Source organism: Diorhabda sublineata, chromosome 3 (genome assembly GCF_026230105.1).
Source record: "Diorhabda sublineata isolate icDioSubl1.1 chromosome 3, icDioSubl1.1, whole genome shotgun sequence".
Taxonomy (NCBI): domain Eukaryota; kingdom Metazoa; phylum Arthropoda; class Insecta; order Coleoptera; family Chrysomelidae; genus Diorhabda; species Diorhabda sublineata.
This window is the reverse complement of record NC_079476.1, coordinates 35,422,354-35,434,566: the sequence shown is the minus strand read 5'-3', so window position 1 is coordinate 35,434,566 and position 12,213 is coordinate 35,422,354. Positions and strand designations below refer to the sequence as shown.

Here is a 12,213-nt window from a genome sequence, read left to right as displayed (position 1 = left end):
ATATTTTTATGATACATACTGAGGAAAAATGAAAAGAAATATCATCTAAAGCCCAAAATTTATAGAGACCTATTCAATATTTGACGACTTAGAATTACAAGAAACTTGAACTGATTTTTCAAAATTTTTACCTAAATTCTGAAACAAGAAGAAAAAACCATACGATTTTGAATCCTTAAAACAGTAAATTTCTTCCTGGGTAAAAATATTTTCGCACATGTGTAGAAAATTGTGTAAATTAAAAATAATTATTATTATTTTGATGAAACTTGGTATAGATTTTGGTATGTAGATATGACGTTAATTGCCTTCACATTTTACGCCAATATTTTGCATTAGCACGCTTCCAAACATATAGAAAAAATTGTTTTCAACCCTTTTAATATAAAGTCCCAACTTATCAGTATTAGCTGAGAACCCAGCTCGATAAAAAGTAATTGTAACTGTAAATTTGTGATTGCCTTCTCTTATTATGTCATATACCATGCAATATATCTGATTCGATTATTTGACTCAAAATGTTTTCTTCAAAATTAAGAAGATAGTCAGCTAGTCCATTCTGTATAAAAGAAACTATTTCTTCGCGAGATTCTTCTCGCTCTTACGTCATATACATCAAACGATTCCACACCAAATTTTCTTCCTAGTAATTTTAATTCTCGACAGCTCACCCTCTCTCTCTCTAGACGGACTGAATTAATACAGGTAGGTACATCATCCAGGTACACACATTGACCAAAAATAAAAACTGTTTTAACTGTTCACATGTCAAGTCAATGCCAGAGCCTACTTCACAGAAAAAGTGTAGTAAATTTTCTTTTTATTAGTTTTTTGTTGACCGCAGTTGAACGACTCCATTATTCGGAAATTTTGGAAGAGAACTAAGAATCGTTGAAGCGCACGAAATTTGATAAACGATCTTGAATTTTGCTCCCCGTTCTCTATCTCTTGAGGTTACAATAAATCTTTTAGAAGAACTCAAGGTGGGTAGTAAATAAATTTATTTTTAATAAATTGAAAACGTCTCCAGACACGTTTTTAACCTCATCACTTATGTTGTGTACATTATTTGAATGCAATAAATAATACAATTGAAATTTTAATTTCAGTTTATAACATCAATTCGCAGTTTTAGTGTAACTGAAAAGCAGCTGTTTGACTTCTTTTTTCATATGAATACATTTATCTTATTCTGTCTTCATACATTTATTTATATTCATTTTCATACTTCCTTGTCTATAATTTGCATGTTTATAACTTGAGATTGATTTACCATTATAATTTTTTTATAATTTTCTTCTTTTTATTAATCCTTTTATCTTTAAATTAAATACGGTGTGATATAATGCAGAAAATAAAATTAGCGTCAAGGATTTGAAGTAGCGAAAACACGCTCCATTATTATTTTTCCTTTTCTAGATCTGTGTTCCTTGGTTTTACAGATATTTATTTGTTTTTGAGTCTAATATCAAATGTTTATTATGATTTTAATAGTTTGATTGAAGTATTAATTTCAGTTTCTTCTGTTGCAGGTGAAAAGCCGTTTAAATGTGAGTTTGAAGGTTGTGATAGACGTTTTGCTAATTCATCAGACAGGAAAAAACATTCTCATGTTCATACATCAGACAAACCGTATAATTGCCGTGTAGCAGGCTGTGATAAATCTTATACTCATCCCTCATCATTAAGGAAACACATGAAGGTAAGTATTTTTCTATTAATCTACAAAATTTTATGAAAAGTGAAATAATTGACACTAGAAACTCTCTAATCGAATAGTCGCGTCGTTTCTCATTTTAATCGACTGTAATTTCCTCAATCTGAATATGAGATTAAATATCCATACAATATGGTATGAATAAATTATCTGAAAAATAATATTAAAAATAAATCATCCTTTGTTGTTTTCAAGGTCAATTATCCGCATTTTTTATCAGAAATTTATTCTGCACTAATGCCAAATTAATTTAGCAGAATATTCAATCAACATTCCAAACGTATATAGACCTAACGACAAGATTACTAAGCAAATGTTTATTAATAATCAAAATACAGTATTTCGAAATTTGTTTCTTGAAAATACCAGAATCACTTTATGGTTTCAAACTTTAGATTCGGGAGAAACATAATGATAAAAGGATTTAAATCAGAATTATGTGGGAACCAGTTTATGTCGCCTCTTTTAGCGATGGAAAATAACACGTACTCTTGGTAAAGAGGTATTGGACGTATGTGAATTTGCCCTCATTGAACCATGCTCTTTGGTTATAGCTAGAGAAGTTTTTTAGCTCTGCCTTAAGGAATGTCCAACTGTAACCGCATGTTTTTTGGTTTCGTCAAAAATGGAAGAGCCAATTACTAACGCGCGCCAACATCGATGATCATACAGTCATTTTTGGCGAATGAAGTGGCCTCTCATATTGATTTTTGACTTTTTTAATACAAATATTATATGTCATAGTGTAATTTAATTCCTTCTGGTACCTAATTTTTGATGTCATTTTTCAGGTTCATGGTTGTTCAGGAAGATCACCCCATCACTACGAGAGTGACGGTGAAGAATCAAACTCATCATCAGCGGGAAGTATATCCGTAGCTGCTTCCCCACACGTTCAATTACCATCTCAGGTTCCTGGTACAACATCATTAAGTGATTGGTATGTCTGCCAGCCCACACCAGCTCCCCCCGATCCATTAGGTACTTTAGGACATTTTGGAAACCTCCATCATAGTGGAGTTACTACTGCTTATTAGTGTTTTATCGAATTTTTTTGTTTATACTTTGGCTAAAGCACTTACGGGTAGGGGTGGTAAAGTGTCGAGTATGTGAATGTTTTTTTTTTGAAATTTCAACAATATTTGACATGAATTACCGCCTTTTTGTAAATATTTTGTATTACTACGATATCGAAGTTGTCCCAAATATATTTTATAAGATATCTTGAAAATAAAAGGGAATAAAGAATTGTAATTAGTTTTCGTCATAAATTCCTAATTTAAATTGTGAAAAAATTTTTGAAATAGATTCAGAAATCAATTAGATGATGCAATATAAAAATTTGAACAACGCTGTTTTCCCTTTCAAATGTAAACTAATCATTACAAAACCATTATTATTGAAACAACTATAATACTATTAGAAAATTTAGTAGTATTATGTAGTGGTATTATTAGTTTTTCTACAAAACAAACTCAATTTGTCTCAATAATTTTCTTTCAAATAATTATTTCCTCCTGAATGTACATACTATATCATTTGTTCTATAGAACCTTGGAAAAACTTGTGTGAATATTTATACTACATATTTTTTGACAATTTTCCTCTACGACATCCTAAATTCTAAAATATATTAACAATGTTATAACAATATTTAAAAATTGGATTTCCATTTATCGACAATACAATGGCCTGCAAAGAAAGAAATATTTTAATATGGTAAAATTCCTATGCCTAAATTTAAACATGTCGTAACTTGTTGAGACAAGTCTCTAATTCTATTAAGAGTACAATTGCTTTACAACTTTCCTTTAATCATTCCATCTTTGATTATTAATAACGCAGTACATACATTCTTATATTGTTAAGATATTATTGGAAACAAAAGTTTGAAGCAGCCGTGGTAGTGAAGAAAAATTGATGGAGAAGTTACAGTTGATGGGCGAAACGGCTCAACGTTGTTTAATTGTCTTAATACTGGAGATTTCACGCCTGAAGATATTGAGGTTACAAGGGAAGCAGTGGAAAACCAAACTAGTACCAGCACTCGCCGATTATCGGCCTGCCTTGGACCTTCTAAAGTTACCTCACATATCCATTTACAAATATTAGCTAAGATGTCGAACGAATTAGCCAAGTAAAATAATCCAAACATTGAAAATTGGTGGGTAGACGATAGACAGAAAACAATTATCAATACATATTATAAAGATCAATTCGGGTGAAAAGTCCTTTTGTGTGTCTGATGGAATTCTGAAGGTTTAGTGTACTTCGAAATCATGGTATGCGGCAAATCACCTCTAAGAGATGGGCTTCACACAAGGTTATCAATATATGTAAAAAAGTGAAACTCTACTCCACGTTGCTCCAATGCTTTTGAGAAAGAAAAGGAAAGGAGCGTGGTGATCGAAATCAAGTAGACAGATATATGTAGATTTGTGACTTAGAAGACCTTCATAATGCATTAAAATGATTTGGTAGTGTTCAACTAGTTTCTCTCATATTTCTCTTAGTATTCTTTATATTATGGAAAAAATTTTTATAAGAAAATTTAATGAATTATTGATCTATTGAATTAAAAATATACAAAAAACGCTGGAATTATTTCCTGCGTGTAAGCTCAAAATGAAGCTAGAACTATAAATGTGTTAAAAAGAGTTAGAATTTTCGTTATATTGTGGATAAGTGACTGTAAACTGTTGTAAATATAGATATTTATATTTCGTGCAATTTTGTAAATCCATTTCCTGTATTTATAAATATTCGCTTTCATTTCAAACCGTAATGCTGTAAATTTGTAAAAATTATCTCTCAACACAATTTAAAATAGAATATGTTAAATGTATAAAGTTTAAAAATTTAATTGTATATAATATTTGGTCATCAGAGATCTCTGTATATCTATATAATTATAAAATTTATTAAAATATATGAAATTTCCGACTGAGATGTTGTTATTGAATTATACCTTTCTTGTTTACCTTTTAACACTACTATGGAATGAATTGATGAAAATTGCATTGTACAAAAGCCTTACATTAAAAACATTAAAATAATACTAAATAAATAGAAAGAGATTGAAAATAACAAGAAAAATTATTCATGAAATGCTTTTAACCAGAAGTAGCATTTATTAGCATTTTCAATAGAATTTTTCTATGAATAAGAAATATCGAGGCAAATTTTCAAAATATCACTCACTTTCTGAATTCTGTGAAATAGCAATCCATCACATGAAATAAAAGGATTGAAATACAATTAACAACGAAGAACAACGACGATTAGAAAAGTACAGATGCAAACGTAAAAGTTAGTAAATAATATACAGGGTGTTTCAAAAAAGGTGACCCCGTTCTTAGGATATCCGTGTTCAAGATAGAAGACGTTGAAGAAAAAAAATATACACATTTTTAACGATTTTGTCGCTTTATGTGAATTGAAAATGTTATGTGCGTAAATGAGACCACATCGATAAAACGAATACATTTAAAAAAATTGGGACTGAAGGCTTTCGTTTCTTGGAACGTTTCACTAAAATCCAACCTAATCAGTATAGGATCTTGTTTCTCAAAGTTAAACAAAAACTATGCGCACCGAGCTACTGGGGGCCTGTATGAAACAAACGACAGTTTGAGTTCCAGAATTCCAATACACTATCATCAAGTTTTGTTGTTAGACTGGATTTTGTGAAACGTGACAAGAAACGAAAGCCTTCAGTCCCAATTTTTTAAGTGTATCCGTTTTATCGATGGGGTGTCATTTACGCGACAAAAAATTTTTCAACAAACAAAATGCTTACTAATTGGTAATAGTAATAATACCTTTTTGGTGTAGACTTTAATGACTTTGAAATTCCCTTCAAAGTTTGCTTAATAAATCTAATATTGAAAAAGTTGTGTTACTTCAACACTCTTTGGTACTAACTAGCGTCCTCTATGAAAGTCAGATATAAAAACAAATTCATTGGATGTATCAGCTTCCAAAATACATTCGTAATTTTATTACAATGTTGTCAGTAGTTCCGGCAAAATAGTAAGAAATAATTTTACGCTCTTTATCTTGAATACGGATGGCGTTTCGGAAATTTTTTACTGAGCAAATCCCAGACATTTTTCATCTTTTTATCTATCCTAAAGACGGGATCACCTTTTTTGAAAGTACGCTGTATATGAATTGAGGAAATGACAGTACAAAATATATAAAAAGATTGAAAAGTAACGAAAAACGTAGGTAAATATATTCTTAATCGAAAGGTGTGAATATATATATATAAAAAAAAGAGATTAACATATCACGTCGTTACAGGTGCGTCCTTTTCACGGAACATACAATTAATTTGTTCTTTATCAGTACAGTCGGTTAAATATGACGGAATAACCATTGGCGTATCAAAATCTATCCCCTAGAGAAAATTTTTGTTTGAGCTTGATCTCTGCAGTGGTTTTGTTTATTTTTAACGTATAAAAAAGTAATGTCAATATCAAAATCAATGGATTTGGTGAATCAAAGATACAGGGCCGCTGGATTAAGCTAAGAACTTGGGCGGCTATAGCCTCAGGTCCAAGAGGACCCCATCATTTAGGAAACATTCTGTATTTGATGTGATGATACCACAAATCTAACGTACTGATCTCATTTTTATAATTTTTCGGGTTTCCGAATTCCTTAAGGGGTCCCCGTCATTATTTTAGTCATGGTCCATATAAATCTTAATCCGGCCCTGCAAAGATATTGAAAGCTTAGAGTGGGTTGAAAGGAGAGAATATTGGACAAAATACTATAAAATGAACAATCAATATTAAGATTTCATAAGAGAATTCGACATCAAACAATTACTAAATATAATGAGATACTACTTTTCAATACCTCTGAATATTAAAGGGTTTTGTGATAAAACATCATTTTATTTTTTAACTCGGTATTCTTTGACCTCTATACACTTTGACCAACGTTTTTCCAACTTTTTTATCTCATTGTCGAAGTCATCAAAAAATATATCTGTTTATGAGATGATTTCATCGTTGAAGCCATCTTCCACTGTTTTAATTGGTATTTACTCTTTACCTATAGCTTCCACAGTCACATCTAATTGGCCGACACACTATTTTGAACACAAAGAGAAAAGATTTTCTTGGGTGTCCTGTGTTCGGTATCTGTATTTATACGGTCACGATGAAAGCGGTAAACTAGTAATATTCGTTAAGCGAAGCTTTGGTTCAAGTGATAATAAAATAACCCATAATGGAAACAAAAACCACACATTCTTTAAAAATTTTCTCGTCAAAATTACGCTTTATCAATGGCCGTCAAACGCAAACTGAATAACGTAGCCTGTTTAATTGTTGACAGGAGTCAAATGGCGGAAGCCCGTCGAAATTCGAGCTAAGTAGCGGATAATTGAAAAAGCTGAGGACTCAAAATATCACGACAGCATGAATACATGAATATTCTAGTTTCTATTTTGAAAAAATTCAGCTTGATGATCTATTGTGTCATAATACGGACTGTTGTGATGCAAAAGTACGAGAAGTTTTTTGATTAAAAATCAGATACTCAAGAAATATGAAGACTTTATTATTAAGAGACAAAGTATAAAAACTTAATGTCAAAATCTATTAAAAAGTAGCAGTTGAGTAGTTTGAGGATGTTCACACATATCAATATAAGTTTGGCAATCCTATAGGTGGATCATTGTATAGATTTTACTGAAAGGGAAGCTAGATAGTGTGTTAGAAGATTCTGCACCATAATTTAGGACCGTAATATTTTGGGCGACTGAATTCAAATGTGGCCATATCAGCTGGACTGACGGCAAGCATTCTGAACAACCAGCGATATTATCGAAAAAGTACGCTAAATGGTACTGGACGATTGTCTAATTCAGGTAAGGAAGATAGAAGAGGTCATCGGGATATCAAAAGAACATACTCACCATATACTGACTGAGGAATTATGCAGACGTAAACTACCCGCGCGTAGGGTATTGCGTTTAACCAGTGTGCACCAAAAGAGCACTCGAATCAACATTTCCAAATTTTTTTTTCGATTTATAAATATAGGCAAAGACGGTTACATTGGCTCGAAAAGTGGTGGCGACTGTTGTTTGGGATAATTATGGGATTTTAGTCATCAACTATCTTCAAAAAGATAAAACTATAACAAGATAGTCTCACGCATCATTTTTTAATAATGTAAGGAGAAAAATTGCAAAAAGCAACCGCATTAGAAGGAAAAGAAATTACTTTTGTATCAGGATTATACACTTACTCATATTTCGGTGATCGCCATGGCCACAATTCACGAATTGCACTTCTAATTGATTGGTCACCCACCGTATTCATCAGATCCAGTACCCAGTAACTTTTCCTGACCTTGAACTTATACTTTCAAGCGAGATTTTTATCGAAGAAGGTTGAAGGAAGGTTGAAAAATAAAAAAAGTTATGAAAATGAAATATCTTGTTTCTTTATTATGTCTAACTATTCTCGTATAATTTTTGTTTGTAACATTTTATTGACTTATACAAAGGTTTACACAGAAATACGGTTGTTAGTGACAGTATTCAGCTCGTGCAATTTCTTATCATCCATCTGTTTTCTCATGATATGGTTCCTTATAAGTAACTTAGCTTGATTCTCAAATTTTCCACACGAAAAAAAATTGAATATCACAATCCTATACTTGTATTCTTTACTATTTCATTATTATAAAAAAACATGAACCCTTTTCGTCAACCCCGAGGAACAACTAACGTTAATAAAAGTGAAAGTATGTTTGCGTGGGAGGCCTGCTGCACAATTAATGATGACTACGCAACAAACAAAAGCATTCGCTGGCATTGCAGCCCCTTTATTAGAATATCTTGATCAGTTAACGGGTATAATTGTTTACTAATTTATCATAGACCTTAATCATAATATTTAAAAATAAGTGTGTTATTCTATTAATTATTAAGTGTAGTAGGTGAAAATTATCCGTTAATATATATTTCTCTAAAAAATTAATTTTTGCGCTGAAATCAGTTTCCAAATAACTGAAATTATCCACCTCCTTAACAGTCTATTAGGCCTTTATTGAGTCGCATCTCAGATATGCCTTTTCCTTTCTGGGTGGTGGTGCGACTCAATTTGAGCGAATCACCAAACTACAAAAGAAAGCTGTTAGATATTTACTAGTATTAAACAGCAGGGCTCACTGCAGGGACTTCTTTATTAAGAGATTAAAAATTCTGACTAGTTCTTATTAATCTTTGAATCCCTTTGCCTAATTCGTAAACCCGCTTCTCCAATTTCTGAGAGATCTTTGCACGGATATCCACATAGGAACGCGGAGCTAACCTTTACCTATCTACTCCACGTTCAGAATTAGCTAGGGGCTCAATATTTTACAATAACAAAAATGCACAATCACTTGCCAATTGAAATCAAATCGATTTCATCTTTTCCCGCATTCCGCAATAATTTGGTGGCATATTTACTGGTAAGTGCCTTTTACTTTGTAAACGACATTTAATACTATTCTAATAATAATATTTAATTCCGGACATGCTGCAAACTGGTTTAATTTTTTCCTATGAACTTATATACTAATTATCACCTATAATTTTGTTGCTCATTGTGGTTTTATTCTGTATATTGATATTTTATTTTATTTGTATCTTTATTTAGTTATTTTTATGTTTGTTTGTTAGTTTTTACAAGATTTTGTCTACAAATTGTAACAATTTTTTGGCAATAAAGTATTTCTCCCTCTCTATAAGGAACAAAAATTTCCGTCAACAAATCGTTTTAAATTGAAAACGATGTAGATGATTGTTTAGCAAAACATCAGGCTGAGGCAGGCAGCCAACATTCTATAGTACCTCAATATCCTAATGAAGGGTTAGAAGTTTATATAAAGCATCGGCAGACAAAGAAATAGATGAAGCACAACTAGAAGTACATTCATCAAGTAAAAGAAGAGCACAGACAACTGGAAAATTTGAAAATAAAAATTGGACAAGTAGCCAGCATTAACAAGTCATGAAATAAAGATGATACTCACACTTTTTCATGAGACTCAAAGAATATGGAGAGAGTATCTAGCAGCAAAAAAGTTGGTTCTTTAAGAGATACTTTCAATATACAACTCCAAACGGATGTAATACATTTGGATAAAAATTGAAAATGAAAAGCACGTGCTACATGTTTCCATTATATAAATTTTTTTCGTTATTAATTTTTTTTGCGATGTAATCGTCATTAAAAATATTACAATCACATTTTGTTTCGATAACAATAATTTATTTGTAGATATCTGATTTTAGACTTTTAATGAGGCTTGTAGATTGATTAAATGCAATTCATTGTCAAGTTCCACTTAGTTAAAGATGCTTTGTAATGAAATCCAGCTTTCAATTATTATTAGATTTTATTAAACAAAACAATTTGATTGGTATACCTGCATTGTACATAACAAAGAAATTGAATTATTTTAATTATCAAGAACGTATTTGATGCGATGTTACTATTGATTTATATGACGCTCTCTCCTTATTTGAATTTCTGTGCCCGATTAATTGCTTGTAAATTTTGATAAAACTAATATACTTATGAGTTTTCAATTTAAATTTTTCTTATGAAGTAATGACTACCTTAAAGATCTATTCAAAAAAGTATTTTGAAAGACCCACATATTTATAACGAGGGACTACATTTGCCATGAATTGGAAAACCGCTGACGAAGGTAAAATCGTCAACAATAACAACCCAAAATATAGATCCAGCAAATTCGTTGAAATAATTATATAATCCTGGCTTCATGTGTGGAAAGAAAAATATAGACCCAATTCTTTAACAACACTGCAAAAGAAGGGAGTAGTAATTATGTAACAAATGCTGAAGTCGCTCCTTAATGTTAAGTTGATAGACAGATAATTAATAACATCACACTGCATCAATAAAATCTATTTTGTCAAAATTGTTTCACAATATAATCTTTAAAATTTGCTTTGCAAGAACTCACCAGGTATTAGTTTATTAGTATTAACCAAGGCAGACTTCCTTTTGGAATCTTTCCTCGGGAGTCATCGGGAGAAAGTCTCTCTATAATATTCGGAAACCTTAGTGGAGCTTTAATCACTCGAGTAGCCAGGAGACTATTGTTCTTTAACAATATTTTCAACCTAGTATTAAATTTTGGATAACTATTACTGCTAGCTTTTGTCTGGAGATTGATAATTTATCACAGCTTGGGCACTGTAGGAACACGCAGTTGTAAGATCTACTATCCGAGCTGGGATTTCATAATTCCGCTAATAAACAGAGAAGCACAAGTGGTTATACTTTTGTTGCCGTAGACCTGTGATTTTTATATAACCTCATAAAAATAAATCTAATGGTGTTAAATCACAAGATCTATGAGTCCAATTCTGATTACCGAAACGAAGGAGTACACGACCTGGAGATATTTCGTGCAGTAATTGGAGTGTTTTATGGGCTGTATGGTATGTCTTGTTGGAACCAAATATTGGGCTCATTAATATTATTCAATTTCGTAAAAAGAACTGTGTTATAATGTATTGTCCAATTATGCCTTCAACCCAAAATACATAGTCTAGATCTCACAAAGAAATAATATCTTTATAATATTGGTACTTCTTTCTACTCACCTTTAATATATATTTTTAATAACTAAATGACTAACTGAAACACAACACGATCGGACACTTGTTCAAGTGCACCAGCGACTTCATAACATTCACGGTATGTCCGTAAGTGTACTGGAGCTTGCAGAAAGTGGATTTCCTGCTCAAAAACCCACAAAATGTTCAAAACTAGCTCCAGAATATTGCCAAGTGTGACATCAATTGGGTCGTGCTGCCGCTGATTGGGCACGCGAATAATCGAGGCTCGTAGTGTGAAATCTTCTTTTGGAAATAATTAACGCAGAGAGGTATGCTGAAGACAAGAAGAACTAGTTGTACAGGCTTATATTGCAGAACGGGTAAAGAATTTTAGACAAAAAAACTGATTTTTAGTTTGCATCTGGGGCGTTGTATAGGTAATCTTACTGTACAAAGATGAATCTCAGATGTGCTATACCATCACGTTAACGCAAAACAGTGCTCGCTCTCAGTTGTGGGAATCTCTCTTATTGAGTGTCCATCAAGAAAGTCTAACCTTAATCCCATTGAGCATCTATGGAATTAGTTTCATGGAAGGGTTAGGGTCAAAAGATAGTACCCAGAAACCCTCCAGTACTGAACGTAGTAATCATAAAGAAGCGCTAAGGTATTATCATCAAAACGTGGATGAAAAACAGAACAGAAACTGTAACAAGGGCACGTGGTGACAATACAAGCTGGTCAGAGAAGTTGTTGAATCAATTTGATGATACTCCCTTCAAATTTATATGGTGGCTAAACACCCCAGATGGGGTAACGCCGCTCTTACGAGCTTTCTAGATCTTTTTTTTTTTCTTTGTTTCGGGGTAGATCAGTCCCCATTCTCTTCTGT

General features: G+C 32.0%; 1 protein-coding gene across 1 annotated transcript in view; it reads left to right on the top strand.

Moving 5' to 3' along the window:
- Positions 1-4,664, top strand: part of LOC130441300 (zinc finger protein ZIC 4) — a 64,221-nt gene extending 59,557 nt beyond the window's left edge. The window contains exons 2-3 of the mRNA XM_056774917.1: positions 1,533-1,702; positions 2,509-4,664. Of these exons, the coding sequence (XP_056630895.1) occupies positions 1,533-1,702; positions 2,509-2,754 (416 nt within the window). The 3' untranslated portion in view covers positions 2,755-4,664. The remainder of the gene's footprint in view (positions 1-1,532; positions 1,703-2,508) is intronic.
- Positions 4,665-12,213: the final 7,549 nt, after the last annotated feature.